This window comes from Scleropages formosus, chromosome 14 (genome assembly GCF_900964775.1).
Source record: "Scleropages formosus chromosome 14, fSclFor1.1, whole genome shotgun sequence".
Lineage (NCBI taxonomy): Eukaryota > Metazoa > Chordata > Actinopteri > Osteoglossiformes > Osteoglossidae > Scleropages > Scleropages formosus.
Genome location: NC_041819.1, coordinates 13,480,698 through 13,504,054, shown reverse-complemented (window position 1 = coordinate 13,504,054; position 23,357 = coordinate 13,480,698). Strand labels below are relative to the sequence as shown.

At 41.2% G+C, this 23,357-nt stretch overlaps 1 protein-coding gene across 10 annotated transcripts in view; it reads right to left on the bottom strand.

Annotated features, from left to right (window-relative positions):
* Nucleotides 1-289: 289 nt before the first annotated feature.
* LOC108920055 (sodium channel protein type 2 subunit alpha-like) overlaps nt 290-23,357 on the bottom strand; it is a 41,159-nt gene continuing 18,091 nt past the window's right edge. For 7 of the 10 annotated variants that reach the window (XM_018728517.2, XM_018728512.2, XM_018728513.2 and 4 more), the window contains 16 exons: nt 22,355-22,726; nt 21,849-21,984; nt 21,370-21,608; nt 21,068-21,241; nt 20,569-20,925; nt 19,578-20,063; nt 14,868-14,997; nt 13,460-13,614; nt 9,942-10,115; nt 9,479-9,601; nt 7,799-8,071; nt 5,695-5,748; nt 5,434-5,571; nt 4,462-4,566; nt 3,953-4,223; nt 290-3,814 (listed from right to left, as the gene is read on the bottom strand). In XM_018728517.2, the coding sequence (XP_018584033.1) occupies nt 2,622-3,814; nt 3,953-4,223; nt 4,462-4,566; nt 5,434-5,571; nt 5,695-5,748; nt 7,799-8,071; nt 9,479-9,601; nt 9,942-10,115; nt 13,460-13,614; nt 14,868-14,997; nt 19,578-20,063; nt 20,569-20,925; nt 21,068-21,241; nt 21,370-21,608; nt 21,849-21,984; nt 22,355-22,726 (4,380 nt within the window). In that variant the 3' untranslated portion in view covers nt 290-2,621. The remainder of the gene's footprint in view (nt 3,815-3,952; nt 4,224-4,461; nt 4,567-5,433; nt 5,572-5,694; nt 5,749-7,798; nt 8,072-9,478; nt 9,602-9,941; nt 10,116-13,459; nt 13,615-14,867; nt 14,998-19,577; nt 20,064-20,568; nt 20,926-21,067; nt 21,242-21,369; nt 21,609-21,848; nt 21,985-22,354; nt 22,727-23,357) is intronic. The other 3 variants (XM_018728521.2, XM_018728518.2, XR_001964973.2) reach the window with 2 other exon arrangements.

Genomic DNA, 23,357 nt, shown 5'->3' with positions numbered 1-23,357 from the left:
TTTGTTTAATATTATGTATTTTCTCTGATAAAAGTTTTCCTAAAAAAAATAGCACTCATACTTATTTTTTTAATTTTAAAGAATTTAAACCTTTACTTTGACACTTTACATATAATTTCTCTGTATAATGAGATACAATTGTCTACGTCCAATAAAAATGCGTCAAGCAGTTTTGTAAATTCAATATAATTTTTTCTTTTTCATCTTCAAATATACGACGTTATTTTACTAGCCAGACACGTGTAACATTCACACATTTTAATGCAAAATGCACTTGAATTCACTAAAAATCTTTAAAAAAAATTGTGAACGTGTATGTTATGCATTTAAAGTAAATGTTGTTCTACATGAATGGCAAAGACCACTGCGGAGAAAGAAAATGTGCTACAATTAAAACAAATATTGCTGTATGAGTTACAGGTGGTGGACAGTGTTCAGATTACTAGAGGAAAGATATATAAAGACATTTTACAGACATACCTGAGGTACGATAAAAATGCAGTCTTTATTCTTTTGGCTTTTTAATGAGATTTATGGGCTAATAGCAATATCCTGCATGCAGTCTACTGATACACTACAAGCATAGTAATTATGGTAGCTATTGAACGTAATGAAATTAAAGCATTGTGTACATACATACAGATATATATGTAAATATACATATATAAATATATATATATATATATTTACATGCTCATTACAGTTCTCTTGTGAGACAAAAATTGCAGATCGTTTTCTCATGTACCTTTGAAAAACAAATAAATAGGAAATGTAAAAGCTGCAGAAAATAGGCCTGTGTTTGAGGACACTATTCCTGACACAAGCGCAGTAAGCCAATGTCTCTGCATCACACCTCTTCATCTATTGCCCTCTACTTTCTTATTGCTGCAGCCCCGACCTACAAAAACAGTGTACAATAAACCAAAGGTGAATCAACTTCTCCACAGGTCGTTCATTAGGGGTTATGTGAGGACAACTGTGCGATGGACCCTAATTACGAAGGTTGCAATGTTGCAGTGCAGTTGTGATTTTACAGTGTGTTATTTACAAAAAGTATAGTGATATTTTACAGTGGTTCAATGGACACAGAGTGACATCAAATCACTAAAATTTCTCAAAGCTGGTGTGGGATGCATCATGTTCACTCCCCATACAGAAGACAACACTGGGCATTTTCATTGTATCCTTGCTGACGGAAGGAAAGGGAATTAAGGGGACACGTTTGAGATCAGAAGCAAATAGAGGTTCTGTGCAATGGCATGGAGAAAAGAGGGTTTCTTAAACCACCTCCCCTTTTGCCTGTAGTTCTAACGTGCAGCAGGCCATAGAGACATGTATCAGAGAGCGCCACCACAAGATCCACAACGGGACACAGAATACAGGGCCTTTCCCCCATAAAGCTGGCGGACGACACAAGGAGGAACATATCTGACACAATTACACTGTGTCAAAAAATATCTGTTTGCTCAAACAAAAGATCATAAAGAACAGAGCTATATACAGCGCAGACTGATTTCTATGAGCTCCATCTCTACATCTACGTCTGACAGAGACAGAGATGGCTAAAGAATACTGAAATTTGAGCAAACAGATGTATAGTGAAATAAAAAGCCACTGAATTCCTCGATGTCCTGTACAAAGTCTGTGAAGAATAAAATAATGGAAATCTGCCTGACTCTCTCTGGAGGGGGTGGTGGTGGCGGGGAAGTAGTAGAATGTGTGTACAGGGGTCGTTGCTCTGAAATCAAAGAATTGTTTGGGTTAAAGGTTACTTAATATGTAGAGCTGTTCTCACGGGGGATAAAAATAGGCACATAAAAATCTAGATTCACCAGAGATGGTTCATAAGCACCTCAAATATTGAGAGCCACCCTGAAACACAGGACAAAAATAACTCATTTTTGCAAATGATCCTTCATGCATGACAATGACTGCGCATGCTTCCATGCAAAAAAAAAAAAAAGAAAAAAAGAAAAAGCAGCTTACATTTCAATGTTCCAATGTCAGCAAATCGTTGTTGATGTCGATGCCATAGTTATTTCTGATCCTGTTTTTAAATGGTACATTAACCCCCTCCCTGTTTACAGAGGAAACCCATTCACAAAATTTACACATTCAACCTATGAATTAAAAAAAACATATATAAAACAAAATTTTGTAACAAAAATAAGTAAATAATATGGCAATTGTAATGCAAGACACTGGATGTAGCAGTAGCAGTACTAGCTACAAAATACTAAACACTGAAGTCTACTAAAGTGTCTGAGATCGTAACAAAACCGAAAAAGCAAAAGAGGATGTTTGTACCTACGCAGGCCTCCTACAGGAGTCGCCATTTTCACTTGCTCCAAGCTGCGTGGCTCGCAGAAAAAATGGCGACCCCTCCGCCCAAGACCGTGACTCCTCTTTCCCATTTCACCTCAGTCTCCTGACAAGGGTCACTGCCTCGTTTCAGGCACTGGCCTTACATGTAGACTTATGTAAGCGCTGTCAGTTTGGCATAGCTCTCCACATCAGAAAAGGAGTCCCATTGACACAAAGAGGTCACCTTCCAAGGCTGTAAACAATTTGTCACATAAATGGAATGTCTAGGTTTCAGTTTGTCCTTTCTCCTCGTCATTCTATTTTCTGTTCTCTCTGTTATCTTTGTCTTTGTCCTCTTTCTCACGCTTGTCTTTCTCGTATTTGTTTTTGTCTGGCTTTGTGACGCTGTTGTACGAGGGTGGAGAGGCTGTCGAAGGGGTCACATCGGTTTTGTCTGACGTGGAGTTTTCGTTCAGTTTGTCTATGACCAGGACTTCCTTGTCCAGCAGCTTCCCCCCATCGCTGATATTTTCTTTATACATTTTGGAAGCTTTCTTAACAGTTCGCTTGATGAGATAGCGTCTGAAGGCTCTCTGGATGACGATGGCAGACATTTCCTCCTGTTTACGGCGGAGCGTGGTAGTGATGGGCTCGTAGGACACCTTGGATGGGTTGGAGGCCATGAAGCGTTCCTCCATTTGCCCTCGGAGCGCGTCCATCTCGCCACCTTCACCCAGTACTCGTTTGGTAAAGGCAAACAGAATGTCCAGGCAGTGGATGCGGTCCCCACTCACCATTGGTAGGTCCATGGCAATCAGCTGAATCTTGTTAGGCTTTGGTATGCGCAACGGGGGGTCTAGGGCATCGGCAAAGCTGGACAGCTTGTCATACTCCACAAACTGGGTAGCGTCTGGGTCAAATTTCTCCCACACCTCGTAGAACATCTCAAAGTCATCCTCACTTAAGGGCTCCGCGCTCTCCTCCGTGGCCACGCTGAAGTTCTCCAGGATGACAGCAATGTACATGTTCACCACAATCAAGAAGCAAATGATGATGTAGCTGACAAAAAAGAAGATGGCCACCGACGGATTCCCGCAGTTGCCCTTATAAGAGCTGCCAGGGTGCTCCACTTCACTGTCGCAGTCAGGCTCTCTCTTGTTGAGGATGGGGGCCAACAGGCCGTCCCAACCTGCCGACGTGGTTATCTGGAACAGGCAGATCATGCTGTTGCCAAATGTCTCGAAGTTGAACATGTCATCGATTCCAGCCTCCTTTTTAACATAGGCAAAATTGGACATGCCAAAAATGGCGTAAATAAACATGACTAAAAACAGCAGAAGACCGATGTTGAACAAGGCAGGAAGTGACATCATCAAGGCAAACAAAAGTGTACGGATTCCCTTGGCACCCTTTATGAGGCGCAGAATGCGACCGATTCTGGCTAGTCGAATGACTCGGAATAAGGTTGGTGACACAAAGTACTTTTCAATGAGCTCTGAAAGAAACATTCCTGAAAAGAGAAAAAAAAAAAAAAGTTAGCTGTATATTAACTGACTATATTGCACACTTCATTTTTCATTAACCATCTGATAGTTATGAAAGACAATAAATGTTACTACTAAGTAGCACAAAAATATTGTGTTCTTACCAACTATTGAAAGGATGACAACAACAAAATCAAATACATTCCAACCAACTGTGAAGTAATAATGGCGAAGTGAGATCATCTTCAGCACACATTCTCCAGTGAAGAGCACAATAAAGACCAGATTAATCCAGTAAAGAATGTTGTCCATTTCCTTTGTCTGGTCATCTGTCTCCACCATCATGGTGACCATGTTAAGGCAAATAAGAATCATAATGACAATGTCGAAGGCCTGCTTTGTAATAATGTCAAAGACACATCCTTGGAACTTGTTCTGTAAGAAATAAAGTGGAGCAATATGTTACCCACTGCCATAAGACATCACTGTTAATAATTGGTCATTTTGTATTAAACTGTAGAGCCACATGTGGAAATTAGAAGAACATGCGTGGATGAATACAGGGAAACTAATAGTTTAATTATATACTTCTTTAAGTTTCAAGTTCAAGTTTCAAGTTTATTCTTCATCCCTTTCTGATAACTGATGTGAAAAGGCAGGATTATTTCTATACCGCTGGTCGCGGAATTGGCTTCTGGGGCTTCTTGGATCCAAGTTTCTTCATGGCATTGTAGTACTTCTTCTGTTCCTCAGTCATGAAGATGTCCTGACCTCCTAAGTAATCAGCAAAACAGAACTAGTTACAACCATGTACTTTTTACCAGAGCAGACTTACAGTTGTGCTTTCTGCACACATCTTGTGCTTCAGCATCAACACAGAGAGGAGTGTGGCAACACCTAAAAGAAGCTCTATGTATTATGGAGAGCTTGTATATTTATAAAGATACCGCTTGTACATTCGGCCCATTGACACAAGTCTGTTTTCGTGTAGACACATACTCCGTAACTGCATGGGTAAGCACCGAGATCTATAATACACAGCTCACAGACTGGAAAGTGAGGCCCTCATAGAAGAATCATAGCACTGGCATAATTTCCCACCTTCAGAGATGTGGTCTGGGTGACTCATTTGGCATTTCTGTTTTCTGGTTACAGAACATCGGTCAATTATAATTATTTATCAAATGCACAGACAATGGTGAAGTGATATATTATGTAAACATGTTTTTTTTTAATCCATGTATGTTTTTTTTTTATCCATTTAGGTATGTTTACAGTACCATTTGTAAATTAGAGCATTGTTAATCCATATACATATATGTACACATGTAGCACTAGTCAAAAGTTTAAATACACCTCGGAAACCTGGGCAATTTACGGTAACTTGTATGGAACTAGGTAGAGAGAAAAATCTAAGCAAAGTGACCCACAAGAACTGTACATCTCTGGGAACTGTTCTACGAAAGCTAGGAAGACACATGACTATTTTCTTGTTAATTGAATGGCTTGCGAAAAAATTAGATTCCAGCAAGTGTGCTTTTTGCTGGTGCACTTTTCACTGGTAATGTACCATAGTGCAACTAGTGGCAAAATGTCAAGTTTAAATCTGTTCTAGAAGGCCCAAACAATTTATGGAAATACTTATCTTTTTCTTTTGCTGGTTGAAGTTGTCAATTATGACACCAATGAAGAGATTCAAAGTGAAGAATGACCCAAATATGATAAATATGACAAAGTACAAATACATGTAGAGGTTCTCTTCATAAACTGGTTGATCCTCCACCTGTAGTACAAAGCAGACAGATGAAGCCATCATGTTTGCATTACTGCAAAACTTTTGCACCGATATCCTTAAAGTTAGAACTGTCTTGGAGTGTGGCTCTGATGAAACAGTGCAGGCACTCACATCGCGAGAATCCACAGCTGCGTACATGATGTCCATCCAACCTTTGAATGTTGCCTAGGAAGCGAACAGAGGGGAACTGGTTACAGCTGCATGTGTCACTCACCTTCTTGACACGAGAACTTGCTTGCTCCCTAAACTGTTATTCTGAAATGAGAAAGTAGTGACATTTCCACACCTTTGCCACACACACTTGTAAAGAACTAATCTGTATACAGTACATCTGTGATTTGTGAGATCAGGACTGCAGCATGTCTGTTACAGTACAGAGTATATACCTGACACGTATGATCTATCTGTTACAATGCATATCCAATTTAAATAATGGATTTGACAGGCTATTTAAAGTGCTATACTCTTTAAACATTCTTTGTTTCAAACTGAAGATGTTATTAAATGTCCAGAAAAACCAAGGGAATGAAATTAAATGATGCTGAGGAGCACAAACAAAAATGATCACAAAGCTATGTTAAAAACAGAAAATCAAAATTAGAGTGCAGTCTTCTTCACTTCATTCAAAGGTAATCTGTTAAAAACAATCTTTCATAAGTTGAATTCTCATAACTCAGACATCAATAATACATACACACATTTTTTTGAACTGCTTGTCCCATACGGGGTCGCGGGGAACCGGAGCCTAACCCAGCAACTCAGGGAGTAAGGCTGGAGGGGGAGGGGACACACCCAGGACGGGACACCAGTCCGTCACAAGGCACCCCAAGCGGGACTCGAACCCCAGACCCACCGGAGAACAGGACCCGGCCCAACCCACTGCGCCACCATGCCCCCCTACATCAATAATATATATGGTAAAAATTTTATGCAATCCTGAGCCCCAAAAATGGTACCTATTTATGATGAAATATCACCAAATCCTATTAAAATTGAAACGAATAATTCAATAGCTAACATTCATTATCATAAACACAACTTAACAAAGGCATTTCGCTTCATTAATTACTCTCTAACACTGCATGGCTGTGCATGGCTGTACATGGCTCATTCAGCACTTTCCCAGCTATAACATACCATACACTTAACAAAGCATGAATTTCCTCCAGGTGCCTTGATTTCTCCCACAGTCCAGAGACATGTTCTTCACTGCATTTAAATCCAAAAACCACATGATCCTGTCACCACATGTTTATAAAAAAATAGTGTAATTACAAATACTAGATATATAGAGCTAAGGTGTTAACTAATATTCTGACAAATTTTCTACTGTTAGTCTGGTGGAAAAATTGTACAGTTTCAAAATCATTCTCCTGGTTCAAACTTTTCTCAAAGAAATATGGATCTTTTTTTAACCAATAGTGGCAAATTGCACACTTCTTTCATCACTAAGGCAGAGCTCAAATTCCTGTCGACAATATGGGTTATAGATAAAGTTTTTAATTTCATTATGGATTAGGAACTACCTTTCTGAAGTCAACAATTCAAATAATTCCATTAATACATTTGTAGAACCCTTAGGTGGGTTAGCAGCAGTTACATTTTCTTTGTTCTGACACAAGAAACTTATGATTTTAGTCTATATACAATTATTTACCCATTGACATAGCTGGGTAGTTTTACTGGAGCTAAGCACCTTGCTCAAGGGAACTACAGCCGGAGGTGAGACTTGAAGCTGTGACGTGTGGATGTATAGGCAGCAGCTTCAACCACTATGCCACCAGCTACATTTACACTTATACTTATGAATTTAGGAGACATTTTTTTCCAAAGCGATGTACATCTCTGCGAACGAGATCTTTCTTGGAATGGACTTTTCTAGAGTGAACTTGAGAATTGTAAATAGATATACTGTAAGAAGATGACACTATCCTTACGTTATTTAAATAAATTAGAAATTATTTCAGTGTGAGGCTCTTTTAAGTCGGAAAGAGCTGTTCAAGTTGGGAATGACGTACAAAGAGTTTTGTTTTAGTTGTTTTTTTTTTTTTTCTAGAGGCAAACAATGAAAGTAAAACCTTTACTTTTCATATTACTGATTGGTTAAGAAAATTCTCAAAGCTGGATGACAGAAAAAATTCTGACAAGTGTACACATCTACGCACTAGCTACCCTAGTTAGCCTGGTTTAAGAGTAAATGGGGTTCACCACTCACCACTTGGAGCAATGCAAGGTAACCTGCTCCCACGTTGTCAAAGTTGATCTTCACATTCTTCCAGCGTGCCCTGTCCCCCAGAGCCAGGCACTGTGTCATGTTGTTGACAATGTCTATGCTGAACATGTCATCTGTAGTGGTGTTGACGCAGTGGTAAAACTTCCCTGCGAACAGGTTGACACCCATGATGCTGAAGATGAGCCAGAAGATGAGGCAGACCAGAAGCACGTTCATGATGGAGGGTATTGCCCCAAGGAGAGCATTGACAACCACCTGGTCCACAAGGAGAAAACAGCAGCAACATGAGACACAGAACACACTTAGGTAGGGTATGATCTATATTTAAGGTAATTTAATTTGAATGTTGTCAATGGATTACTGTGACAACATGGAAAGGACAAGCACGAAATTCTAAATTACCAGCATAAATACCAGACACAGCATAGCACAAAATTTACCATTACCACAAACACTTGGAGGGAGCAAGGGAGGGAGATGAACAAGAATGAGGGACTGAGAAGGAAAACTATTTTCAAGGTGGCACAAACTGGTGGGTTATATTTTACAACTGCAATGCAAAGACAAAACGGAAAAAAACCTTGTAGAAGCACGATGAAGTCACAAAATGTGTTTACTGCGAATGGAAAAAAAAAACACATAACAAAGAAAAATAAAGGTTAAAGGCACCCAGCAAGCAACATCCGAATGCAATCCTGTTTAAGAAAACATCAATGTGAACCCGATTGAACGATGAAGAGTCAATCATGCAGATGGGGGAATTCAATGACTGCCACATGAGGAAAGGCTACTGGCAGAGTGTTGCTGGAACTCTAGCTCACAAGTCACCATGTAATCAATGAATAAACAGTAACATCTCTGGTTAACGCTCGCCCTTACCTACTGCAATAGTTTTGCAATTTGGTCTTGCAGTGACTTCAATAATAACAAGTGGAGATTTCATGATTCTTTATCAATTACATTTTCTCATGGGTTAGGCAGTATTATAACTCGACCCAGTGTATAACGTTTCTTATGATGCATGTCTGTGCTGTTCTCCAATTTCCACAGCTGTTTCCAAGAGCAATAGTATTTGAGCCTGTGCCTCCCAGTCACTAATGACACTGGTCCTCATGGAAACATATAACGATAGAATGGCCATTGCCTGTTTCTGTGCCTTTCAGCTGTGGGAGGATTACCAGGCATAATGAACCATGCTCTAGGTGTCACCTAGCACAGCCAGCAGATCTACAGCTGCTTGGGTAAAATAAGCAAAATGGCTACTTTGGGACAGGGTTGGTCTAGCGGTGCTTCAGCTAATTCCTGTGACAAGGGGGGGCGGCGGCACAGACTGTGTTTGCTTGGCTACCCTGACATTTGCGAGGCTCATCTGGGGAATTGCAGGATGTGCATGTGCCTGTGTGTGCGTGCATGTGTGGTTGGGATGGGGGTGTGGCCAAGCGCTGACGGACCAGGAAGGACGAAAACAAGGACGAATCTGTGGGGAAGGCGGATGTCATGAATGCGTGTAAAATAGCCCTGTTGTCACTCAGCAGTCCCTCCCTGTCGACCAGACATTGTATGCACTGCCTCCAAAAGGTTTGCGTGAGGGAGTGGCCAGCAGCAGGGAGGGGGTCTGGAGTGCTGGAAGCTTGAGGGGGGATGGGAGATCATCTCACTTACCCTCATTCCCTCAAACCGTGAGAGTGCTCTCAGGGGCCTCAGTGCTCTCAGTGTCCTAAGGGATTTGATGGCGGTCAGCTCTGAGTAGCCCAGAGCGTTGGCCACCAGGCTCACCAGGGACACCTGAGGGAAGGCAATAGAGATGCTGCCGTGATGTGACTTGACTGGCACGCAGCCTCGACCACAGGAACTGAATGTATAAAATTCTCTCTGCTTGAACGACAAACAACAGATGCACTTGACACCAGTGCAAATTTGCTAAATGTGACAAACCATGGCAAATTCTGTTTTAATTTATGCAAGTACATATACAACAGATATTTTTTTAAAGATTAAAAATGTGTATTTGCTACTTAAGCATGGATCATATATGTAATTAATGCAGTGGAATTAAATGAATGAAAACCAAATCTAAGAAAATATTTCCAAATTTGTTTCAGTGTTAAAATATATATATACATACATCAACAATCAGAAAGTCCAGCCAACACCAGGCATTGGTGAAATATTTCACAAATCCATAAGCCACCCATTTCAGCAACATCTCCAGTATGAAGATATAGGTGAAGACTTTGTCTGCATACTCCAGCATGGTCTTTATGGTCTTTCTCTGCTCAATGTAGATGTCTTCAAATGCCTGAAGAAAGACCAAAGAAAATAATAAAATCTGCATCTCACTGAAAGACATATGAACGAGCTTTTGTCAGAATTTTTACACTTCACATTGAATGCAAGGACTGCCTAAAATAGCATAGAATGTTATCTTCTTTTCTGGTGCTCTTCTTTTTCAGCCTGACCAGAAACACTGAAAACACCTGAAAGGCGGTATGTCGTTAAAACAGAAGACGAAATCAGAAAGGTTTTTCATATTAAAAATGGTCTGGATAAAACTGTGTTTTCAAATCTGCATCCGGTAGTTATTGTACTGTATATCTTTAGTCTGTAAGACACTCAAAACTCAGAGCTGAATCCAGATGGGTCTTATGTCATTCAATAAAACAACAATAAAGACAAATCTCGACATTACAATTGATCAAATTCTAAATAACCAAATGCCGCTTATCCAGTTCAGGGTCACAGTGGTCTGAAGCATAACCCAGAGATAATAGAGCATATGGTGCATATATATGGATGGTACACCAATCCAATGCAGGGAAATCACACACAATCACACAGCCATAAAAATATGACTACAGACAGTTCTAACACTTCACTGTAGTGTCCAAAATGGGTATATAATGCATGTACAAGAAGTCTCAATTGAGCTTGTGCCTCATGTTCCAAACTTCCAAGTTACAGATCTTTAAAGTTTACAACATTACCCAGTTTTACAAATAAGATGTAAGATAGCTTCGGAGGGTTAGTTTGGTTACTAAGTGCACGTGGAGACGAGTCGTTAAAATGTGAATGATTTGACGTTTACGTTACATTTACATTTATTCATTTAGCAGACGCTTTTCTCCAAAGCGACGTACATCTCAGCGAAAATACAATCCTGGTTTGTTTCTTTCCACTTTATGCACCAATGTTCATCGCACGAGTAGGTACACAAAACTCAGGATAGACGATTCCTGATCACCTTCCTACAATTTTTTTTTTAAAGGTACACAAACATTTACGTACAATACAGGAGTAGTGGCTGTGTAAAGGCTTATCTGGGTAGGATCATAAAGTTATGGTGCATAAACATTTACACCTTACATGAGCTTGAGAGATCATGGGTGAAGTGAGCCCGGAAGAAGTGAGTTTTCAGACTCTTCTTAAATGTGGACAGAGTTTCAGCAGCCCTGAGTGAGAGGGGGAGGTCATTCCACCACCATGGAGACACAACCAAGAACCCTCATGCTTTACCTCTCATGTGTGGGACCATGAAGTGTGCATAAGTAGACAAGCGAAGGGGTCTGGTTGGGGTGTAGCAGTTGATCAAGTCTTGTAAATAGCTAGGAGCAGTTCTACTGATGCATTTATAGGCAAAAACCAGGGTTTTAAATTTGAACCAGGCAGCTGTAGGAAACCAGTGCAGAGAAACAAGTAGAGGAGAGACATCACGAGAGATGCCTTCATCAGGGCATTCAAAGATATGTTTTTCATTGTGTGATGTCAAAACATTCACAGTTAAACCACTCATCCCTGCGTGCACTTAGTAGTTTATTTATTTTTAATTTTCCTTAAATTGAATTTTCTTGACAGTTCACTTCTAAAATTTCTCTGTTGCACAGCCAAAAAATGGCCTGCATTTTTACTTGCCGCCTTCAGATGGTAGCAAGATGCACTCAGAATAGAAAAAATGGTACTGTGAGGTGAGGGTGAGGGGGAGTACAAAGCTTCACAGACCAATTACCATCAGCATATTTTTATTATTGCTGTATCTGAGACTTTTACAGAAACACCCCAGCAAATAAAAAGGGGTGTGTTTCTTTTATGCTTATTGACTGCAGACTTAACCAAATGCTGATAAACGTCTATGTGACGCATTGGCCAGTTCCTTGTGACCAGTTTTGTTAGTTTACCATGAGATATGTGTCGGCATTTAAAGTGAAACACTTTTTAATTCATTCTCCCCACGCAATCCTCCATAGCACCGCAACTCACCATTCTTTCTCTTCCTCACTGTGGCGCCTGACGGAAGAACACGGCACAGTCTCACGCATGGAAAGCAGAACACAACTCTTTGAATACGAGGTTCTGGAGATTAGTTATTTTCATTTTCAGTCATTTTAAAGTAGACTTTAGTGTTGTTTCATGTTAATAAAAGATAATAAAATAAAGTTAGCGAGCATCCTATCCACACTGTAGCCTTTCTCAAGCTATGTGCTTCCAGGATAGAGGAACACTGAGACCCTGCACTGTATGGGGCATTTATGAAAATAGAATAAAGTCTGATAGAGAATTTACAGCTCATTTTAAGTTTCTGTGTAACAGAGCCTAACTTGTGAATAAATGGAAGGATTAAGCTGCATTGTTACGCTTTTATTGATTGTGACATAGAGGACTGACTTATAAACAATTCCAAGTTACAAACCAGTTTTCAGTCAGTTGTGTTTGTAAGTTGAAGTACAAGTGTAAATGGACATGTCATATGCCTTGCCACTCTGCATCGGCTTCATGACATTCTGAGAAATGAGCAGAAATTTCTTGTACCAACTTGTACCAAAAATGTGTTGCTACAAACCTTAAACAGACTTGCATCAACACATTTTTTTTTAACCGTCTCCTGTACTCCTCCTGTACGCCTTTCAATATTTACCCTGATAACGGAATTCATATTTTACTAAGAAATGCTAGAGAAAGACTTTGTCACAAGAAAGGAAAACCTCGTTATTTGTGGCTTTGGAACTACAGGAAAAAGCTTTATGGGGGACGGTGCTGAAACTGCAATTTCATTATAGCTAAATGTGCTAAGCAAATGACAGGCAGGCCCTGAGTATGTTTTCAATGCTTTTACCATAGCCTTGCTTGTGACAACCAGTATTAATTGTATCGTGTCATGATTTCGGCTTGACTGAGGAAGGGTCGCTTGTAGTTGCGTATATTCTCTGCACCATCTCCTTATTTCTTGCTAAATTGCTTAGTCCATTGACGTTGTTGTGTGTTGCGCTCAATTGTCTGCTATTACATTCCCTCGATCGAGAATAAGGACCATTCAACCATTCTTCCAGCTCTCTCCTGCCTTGCATTTCAGTACCATCTATTTCAAAGCATATAGATCACCGTTAAAATTTAGAGGCTAGACTCGAAGAACCAAGTTAGATCCAGGGGTGTACCCCTTTAGTGAAATCTTACATCCAGAAACAAATCCATAGACAACATGCAGTCACGATAATCTGAGCCTAAAATCATTCTTTGCATATGCACTCTAAAAACAATCTGCAATAAGACTCTATATATAGGTTTCATTTGGCAAAGTGGAAGGGCCATATGCAGGCCCTAACAGGTGCCACCCCAGCACTGCTCTGCAGGTTTCCAAGCCATCCCACTCACCAGAGCTCCACTGCTGAGAAGGATCATAAAAATGATGAAGGTCTCAAACCAGTTGTGTTCCACAATCCTATAGCACGTCTTCCTCAGTGTCCACCATATTTTCCACTTGGTGTCCTCTAAGCTGACTTGGCAGCACTGGAACTTGCGCACACAGCCTTAAGTTAAATTGAAAAAGAAATATGGATATCTTATTTGTCAAAAATGGGGACAATAGCTACATACAGTGTATTATTTAATTTTTTTATACATATGTGTATGTATGCATATAGATATATATATACACACACACTACATTCTTTTCTTTATAATAATAATAATAATAATAATAATAATAATAATAATGATGATGATGATGATGATGATGATGATGTATAAGGTATGAAGAATCACCATGGCAACACATTTCCTGCAGTGAGTGAAACAGAGCAGGAGTAAGCGTCAATTTTTCCCAATCAGAAGACTCGAGTGAGGTCTGTGGTTTATTTATGGTGTGGACTCCACTCAGCCCACAGACAGAGATGGAAGAAAATGGCCTCCTCCACAGGCTGTCGCCCTGATTAGGGAGCTCAAAAATAACAAGATCCCAGACAAATGTAATCCAGTGGCAGGGAGCTTCCATTTTGTCCTGAGTAACTGTCTACTATGTAGTTCATTGCTTCAGTCCCCTTCATACAATTTAGTAAGCAGCAGCCTTGGTTATGCCTTTAAGCTCTCGTGCTGAATACATCTTTAGAGCTATACTAATCAGACGTTATTAGAGGCATGATCCTTTTACTAGTATAATCACGACAGCTAATATACCATTTTGGATCCGAGTTAAGACACTAAGAATGGGGTGAAGAACTAATGAAAGGGTGATTTCTTTAAGACTTTGAATCTCAGAATATCCTCTATAATCCTAATCTGTAAGGAGATCAAGCCCCATCACTTCATCATTCCTTCCTTTTCACTCTTTCCACAAATACTGAAAGATATTAGGATATTAAGAGAGAGATAGGATTAGTTGGGTCTGCGATGACTGTTTTGTTTTTAAGGATAATTTCTGTGAAATTATAGAGGGAATGATCACATTTCAGACAGACATACTGTTCAATTTGTTTAAGGTTAGAGTAAGTGCTGGCAAGTCAAATTTGACTCATGGAGACCACTCTGATGGTATTCATGTTAAAGGAGGGTACAGAGGTGGTTCACCATAGCCTTCTCCCCCAAAGGTCTTTGAGCTATGGAAGGAAACCCATGCAAACACTCGAGTGTAAACACACAACACGGGCACTGCGAGGCTCCAGCATTTCCCGCTGTGCCACTGTGCTTCATTTCAACTTGGTTATCGCAGTCTTAAAGAATGCAGTGAGAAAGCTTGTGCCTGTTGCCCAGGGCCACAATAGAGACAATTTCACCCCTTTCCTACCTTCAGTGAAGCAGGCCTCTGGGTCCATTGACTCTTCTGGCTCCATTTCCACAGATTCTCCGCCCTCGCCTGGGGGCCTGATGTCCACTGTGCTGCCCTCTGAGGAGCTGAGCTGGGGGTCGGCCAGTTTCTGCAAGGAGAGGCCCACCAGAGAAGCATTATTGCACCTTGTTACCAAGAGGTCCTTGACGTGGCTTGCTTGCATCCTCCAGGGGAGCCAACTCTGAGAGTCCTCAATGCCGGATGATGCAAGGTTGCTACATGTCAGCTCAACAGGATGGGACTCCCCTTCAGAGTTAGACCGTATCATGCAGCATCAATCAAAAGTACCCACAGACTTTGGAGAAAAGGTATTCACTTAGTTTGGGACCCAAATGTCAATGCGCTTCAAACGAAATATTAAATTCTGCTAGGAGCAGGTGCCATTATCGAACTAGGAGCTGTAGGTAACATTGATTTCACTTCAGTCATACGGCATGCAGTAAGAAAAGTGCATTCTTCATCCAAGCCTGTGACTGAACCAATAGAAAACGTGTGCTGAAGTATTTTCATGTCTAGTGCAAAATGTACCCTCAGGACTGCCATTAAAACATTTACTCACCATGGAATGACTTCATTAAATGATATTTCCCACAGACACATTGCAAACATATTCCCTCCGACATACCCCTTTTTGACATGAAAACACATACGTCCATTCCTTTAAGCGGTATTACAAGCTTTCAGTTGTTGTAGGGAAAGGAGGGCAGGGCACACGCATTAGCTTGACAGCAAAAAAGCAGAACTGTGCACTTAGTCCAGGAAGGCATGGAACAGGCCTCCGCCACACGTGCGCAGTTTGCTCTACGCCTTGTAATATTCCTCATGACTGTTCACAAAAATATTGCAATGAATGTGAACCGAGGCTTTAAACCTTGATGAATAACATCATACTACACTAATGTAACCTGAGGTCTCCGTATTTTCCTCTCCAACAGAGATTTGCTCTTGCTTCCCGAGTGCAGTATCTCCTCCAGGGTTTCGGCTCCTGCTCTGTTTTGGCAGCTGCTGACACCCCGAAGGCCGCCAACGCCTCTGAGCTGGTGCTCACCATGGTTACTGTCCTACAGGACAAAAACAGCTACAGGACAAGCCAATTCTTCATACCACCGCCAGGAAGCTTTAAATGCTGTCATTTTACCTAAAACCGTTGCATTGCTAGCAGGAACACAGGAAGTGTGAGTGGGAAGGTGTGCAAATATTGTGACTATCAAGTACATATTTGTATACGCCCCTTTTTTTTTTGCGCATCGAGTACTCATCTGGAGCCGTTTTTGGTAGTACAGGGATTTGATTTAGAACCATTTCCATTTCAAGTCGATACGAAAAGCTCAACAGCCTAATTAGAAGAATCTTACAATAAAGTAAAAACAAAGTAAGCATAGAAGGTCCCCAGGTTTTCTGTATGCTTTCACTGATCGAATATGTGCATCACCAGCCACTCTTAAAATTCAGGCCATCTTCAGACGCCATCTTAGAAAGTGCACCAGTCCTGGCTGCCATGGGACTCAGCTAATGCACAATGGGGAATGATGTAAGCATGCTGGACTAAAAGGGACCCCCCAACAAACCCATTTTATTTTCATTCCATTTGCGAACTTGCCAAGATTTTCAAGCTGCACCTGCTAAGGAACGTTGAATTTGTAGCAATGCTACAAATAGCAAAATAGCAAAGCTATTTATTTATTTATTTTTTTATTTATTTACATTTCTCATCCATACATCTGCCTGACAGCTTAATTACCAGGGGTTCATAATTATTTTTTACACACCCATACTCGCATGTGATGTGTCTGCAATGTAACCATTTAAAATCTGAGGTTCTAATTTGTGAGGTAAGCCAAATGAATCCAATTTATTTGGTTCATTGTAAAATATTAATTATTTTCAGCTTTTCACAATTCTGAAACCCTGCTAATAAGCAAGCTTGCTCTTTGGCGTTTGCAAAACGTTACAAAATGAAACATCGCAAGCCTCTGTGTTACTAGAAAGATAACTTGCTTTCATCATTCCTTAATGGGTAACATTTCTAAAATAAATGCCATGGATAATGTTAAAATTATGATCCAGTCCTCAAAATGAATTTTGACATAGTGAAGCAAAATCCATTCCTCTACATCAGTGACATTTCTCAGGCTCTAGGTATTTTCACTATCAACTCGGTGATCAGTTGAAAACAAAAACTGAATAAACAAAAGAAAACAAAAGTATGAGAGAAATTATGGGTTAGAGAGAAAAGTGGTACTGCTCATTCATAAAATATTTTGGTACTGCAAAGAGCTCTGATGTAAAAGAAAAATGTGAAAAGGAAAATAACAAAAGATTTGCAGCCTTTAAACTGCTGTTTAACTGAGACAGACAGAAACGGGAGGGGGGGAACAACATGACCAAGCAGAAAAAAATAAATGAGCAATCCATTAGAACACTTTTTTGCTTAAATGGCATAGGCAATCTCCATGGTTAAGTGTTATGTACAATAAATTGGTCTTACAGGTCTCCTCTCACTGAAAACCTTGAGATCGTCTGTGAAATAGCTGCAATAACAATCAAATGGGGTTAAGAGGGGTAAGATTCACACCCAATGGAACCACAAAAGCCCTGTGCAATTTAATTAAGTAACATGACCACACAGTGTACAAGAAGAACACAAAAACTACACAGATGAATAATAAAACAACACTCATAGGAGTTACAATACTCAGTACTTCTATGATGGACTGAGGAACTCAAACCATTGCAACTGTATCTTAGGTAACATATTCATACATAAGACATTGTGGCAGCACCTGAAAAATAAGAGCAATAATTCAGTTGCTATGCTATGCATCTCATATAATCCATACTGCTACGGTAACATCCCAATTTGCTCAAAGAAAAAGCGAAATACCAATAAATAACTATGGCGGCAAAAGCAGAATTAATAATGTATGCAGATAATGCATGCTTTTTACACCACACGTGGACACCAGTGGAATAACCAGAGCTCAAGCACTAGGGACTCCTACACTCATCATGAGGCTGATCACAAACAGACTCTGCCAGGCAGGGCTGACGCTGGGAGAGCAAGGCAGATCTCAGACCTCAGACTCGTATTTGTGACATTTCCATTCGGTTCAGCAACCAGAAGCAGTCCCTTGACCGCAGAATCACAAAGACGGTGACACTGTGTTAAGGATGTGCCACCCCACACCCATGCTGCCGAGCGGGTACGAGTGACTCATGGCAGCTGCTCCAGTCCAACGGAGCGAAGGGGTTTCCACCGCACAGCAATGGAGGCTCGCAGATTTCTCTGAACTGGAGCAGCCATATATCACCCTTCTCATACGGTTATTTCAAGCAATCAGAGATAACAGAATAACCCTACTAGGGATTCTGAGTACGTTCATGTCCAGCTTAGAGGACATTCACTTGGAAATTTAATTTGCTTTACCAGACAATGGTAATATGTATCTCCTTATTCACTTAAATGATTATTTACTTGCTTTAGTGGGCAAATCCTTGGCAAAGTAGGCAGCTGAGCATGGAACGGGTAGTGCGGAGGAATAGAAACCCAACAGCCAAGTATGTGAGTGAGCAAGTCACTCGGATGGCCATTCTTCAGTCTGCACTATTGACTGAGTTTGGTTGGTTGCTGTCAGTGTTCATCTGCCTTTTCTTTCACATTTTGCTTATTTTGAAGAATTATACTCATAATCCGTCCAAATAATGAGGCAGAAAAAATTAAACACTGCTGAAGACTTTGAAAATGCAAAATTAAATAGATAATTATCTCCTTTGAATTTTATATGTAGTATTATAGTAGAAGTGTTGAAGGGCTTATCTGGGTGAGAGAAACAAAGATATGATTTTGTTTCCAAATTCTAAGCTATTGGTTAAACATTCACCCGTGTTCTAAGACATACATTCATTGTTCAAAAGCTCAGTTATCAGTGATATCCTTCTTGCTTGTCCAGTGATGTATTTGAATGAAAAAATGGGTGAATTTTTGGAGTTTGAGGGCATGTTAAATTTCATTCATTTAAATTAATGAAAGCAAAGGCCTTTACTTAAGAGAATGTCAGTTAATAGGCTTTAGATTTCCAGGAACTGATCGTATCTATTAAGAAGGATATGGATATATTGCATTTACGGAACCACTTTACATTCACAAAGCTGGATTACACTCAGCTCTATACTTCTCATGGATTACGTTACTACTGGCCCCACAATCAGTCATAGTTGACCATAATTCATAGGCATTTTCCCTACTGCTTTTGGTGAAACAGTGTCTGAAGGAGACTATAGAACCCTTATTCTAAGGTGAGGTCTTTCTATGTGAAACAACCAACCACAGCTGTTATAAGTAATGTGCTGTGTGACCAAATGCACTTCACTCGCGAATGGTGAGCATAACAAAATCTCTGTGAAGAACATTTTTTCAGCGAAAGCCATGTAACATTTGCAGTGCAGCTCAGTGAGCTGAACAGAACGCACTGCTATGACAACAAGCACACTCACTGACTACCTGCCTCTGGTGTCATAAGCATTATGTACTCATCATATTTTTCTTCCTTTACAGAGTCTCTACTGGCTCCTTGGTAACAAAGCCTGTCGTGATAACAGAGTAGAGCGCTGCTGGCATGTCTAATCCATTGCTCAACAGTTGAAACTGAACCAGAAATGTTGCCTTACCTCCTTGCTGCCCTCTATGTCCGACGACTCACTGCTGAAGTCCTCAGTGTTGAGGTTCTCAAAGTCAGACTCGCCAACAGCAATGGGCACTGTGACGGTGAGGCTGGGGTTGTGTATGAAGGACATGTAATCACTGTCATCGATCATGTACTTTCCCATGCCACTGCCCAGCCCGCTGGCAGTACCATTGCCCTCCTTCAAGTATTCGGGCTCCCGGTTGAAATCCACAGCAGTGTGGTTAGAGATGCAGTTCTCCCCCTTGCTATGGAGCTCCTCTAGGGCCTTCACTTCATCCAGGGCCCTCTGGTTCTTCCCCACGCACAAGCTCTGGAAGAACTGTCGCAGTGTGGCTTTGACAAAGTCGATGCCACGGTGGATGCGACCCACAGCGATCTGCAGATTGTTCATCTCACTATCGTCATCTGTTGCCGCCAGGTTGTCAGCGCTGAATGAGCTGAGCAGCAGGGCCAGGAAGAGATTCAGTACCTGCACCAAACAGGAATAATCCAACAAACTGTGACAAGCCGCACAGGATAAATCTTCTTCAGGAACGCAGTATGACAGATTCTATTAGCTACACTCTCCCCTCTTGATAGCACTTCAGCCTATATAATAACATATGAGGCAATCTACTCATGTATTGTTTCTATAGCTGAGAATTAGTATAAATGACTAAATATATTCAGAACTACTATCTCAGGTACACACATGCATCCATCTAAAATCTCTGAGAGCACTAATTATGAGGTTATTAAATCATGTCTGTCATTTACATGATTTCATTTGAGCGACTTTATGACGTTAAGTTCGAGCTCATGTTTCTCGGAAACTGATCTAGCGCAGTCCTCAGTATCACTGTACTGGTTTCAGTAAATACTGCAGAAATGTTTCAATATCTCATATTCGACTCTAAATGGACTGTAGTTTTACTACAGTACACAATTAACAGTAAGCACTTTAATGTGTGGTCTAACAAGAGCTGAAAACACACCACCAGATTCCCGATGACCATGACCATCATGAAAACGATGAGGCACATAGTCTGCCCGGACACCTCCATGCAGTCCCACATGGTCTCGATCCACTCGCCACACAGCACACGGAATACGATGAGGAAAGAGTGGAAGAAGTCAAACATGTGCCAGCGGGGTAACGTGCAGTCCTCTGAGATCTTGCACACGCAGTCGCGGTAGTTCTTGCCAAAGAGCTGCATGCCCACCACAGCGAAGATGAAAACAATGATTGCCAGCACCAGGGTCAGGTTGCCCAGGGCACCCACAGAGTTGCCGATGATCTTGATGAGCATATTTAGTGTGGGCCAGGACTTGGCCAGCTTGAATACCCTAAGCTGCAAGCACATGCAGCACAGCATTGAAGACATTGTTATCTTTTGATTGCTCAGCAACCAAACACTGAAGAAAATGTTATGAACATTTCACCTGATTCATTTCTGAAACCATAAGAAAACAACACTTTTCAACTGAACTTACCAATCGGAATGACCTAAGAACGGACAGTCCTTCCACATTGGCCAGACCAAGCTCCATCAAACTCAGGCTGACGATAATGCCATCAAATATGTTCCAGCCTTCTTGAAAATAGTAGTATGGATCCAAAGCAATGATTTTGAAAACCATTTCCGCAGTAAAGATACCTGTAAAGACCTACACATGAAAACACCACAATGAATGTCCTCAGAACAAAGTCCCATGTATTTACGAGACAGCCTGTTGAAATACGCAGCGCATCACTATGAAGGTATATCAAGACTTAGAAGTAGTGCAAATCTTACCAAATTTCCCACAGAGAGGACATTGTTAAAGTCCTTGGTCATGGGATAATGCTCCATTGCCATAAATAATGTGTTCAGGACAATGCAGATGGTGATGGCCAGGTCAACAAATGGGTCCATCACAATCAGACTGACAATCTCCTTGATCTTTAGCCACAGTGGACAGCAGTCCCAAATGAGAAAAATGTTCGCAAATTTGTACCAACACGGTGGACATTTTTGACGGGACTCCTCAAGCTCTACAAGAGTTGAAAAAAAACAATAGAAAAAGCATTTCCTTTATATGCATATGCATTAAACACGGCATCTTTCATAATGGAAACCAAGTGGAAATAATCAAAATACATGTGAATCCAGCCATAAGAGTTCCGGAGATTTCTAGGGTCGAGGGTCCGTTCTTTTTAAAAGTGTATTTCTATTTCATTCTTTTCTTGCCATAGTCCATTCTGTTGATGCTTTTAGAGTAGGAAAAAACATACCCTCCATTGTGTTTGTCAAAATACTGGCAACACTCAGGGCTCGCTGTCTTGCAACTGGGTCTTCTAAAAACTCCATGGAGGTCTGGTGAGAGCTAGACCTCTTCTTCTTTTGAATTTCCGTCTCAGTGGTGGTGCCCTGGAGAAGAATAAGAGTTTGAAAGGTCAGCAATCAAAATACATAAACCTGTGGGTTTCATGTACTACTGCAGCACTAAGAAACACGGGCACTGTTGTACATTGAGAAAGCTGGAAAATCACAGAACAGATCCAACAAACAGCCGAAAATTACCATGTTTTCAACTGCGTCACTTCTAACCATTGCAGAAGCTACATAAGGGTGTGAGAGACATTCTGATAGAAAAGGGGAAAGACTGGAGGGGAAGCACACGGAAAGAGCACAGAACTAGTGGCACAGCAGGTCCAGACAGTACAGTGCAAGAGTTGCCTACACATAGCAGCTATGTCAGCGCGAGCAGGACATCATCACTGATCGGTGCTTTCCTTACATTGTCTTCAGTAGTGGCCTTATCTACAGTCACCTCGGGCAGGAGGAGTCCAGCAGGCGACGTCGGCACTGAGGCTCCACCCACCAGGGAGACCACCCCGTTGCAGTCCACGGTGCAGTGCATCTTGCCATTGGCTGGTAGCAGGACCCGTGAAGACACGCTGCTCTGACTAATGTTGCTGCTGCGGCGCTCTACACGGCGTGGCACGAAGAGCGAGCCTCGTCGGCTCTCGCTGTCCTCCAGTGTGCTGTGCTCATCGTCGGCGAAGTCATTCTCCGAGCCCACGTCCCGTGCTCGGCCTCTGAAGCTGAACAGGCTGGCGCGGCTGTTCCGGCGGGGTGAGAACAGGGATCCCCGAACGCTGAGAAGTGACTGGGAGAAGAAGAGTTTTCAGGTTTAGCCCTTTCGCTTTCATGGCCCATGGCACTTAGGCTCATTCCTCCTAAGCAGGAGTTCATCACTCACTCCAGCCGCGGATACTGAGCAGTAATGCTAAGAGAACTTGAGGCTCGCAAGTCCAAGTCCATCAACGATGACTGTTAAAATAACTGATGACGATTTAGACAAGGCTGTTGCGATGAGCAACAAAGATCAAGAAGATGCAGCAGGAACCGAATATGAAGATAAGGCAGTGAAGATGATGAAAATGGAGATGAGGAATTTGATGAAAGACGTGCAATGAAGGGAAAGAGGCAAAATACAGAAATAGCTTAAAAAAAAACAGACACTAGAAAAAACGAGAGTAAATGCTGGGGGAACCAGCAGCTGAATGGTTGTCTCTGTCTCTGTGCCTGAGAAGGTGTAACAGTATTAATCAACCGCCAAACATCACAGAGCATCATCAAAAAATTTGTGTATAAAAACAGATTTTCTGCTAACTCCATAGGATCTATAATAAGCGTATTGGTACAGTGTACAAGTATAGCAGGCAGCACACTCAGAATAGTTACTCTTTGAAAAATTGTGTCAAACGTTCCCTTTTAAAAAGAAAATGTTCCAAATT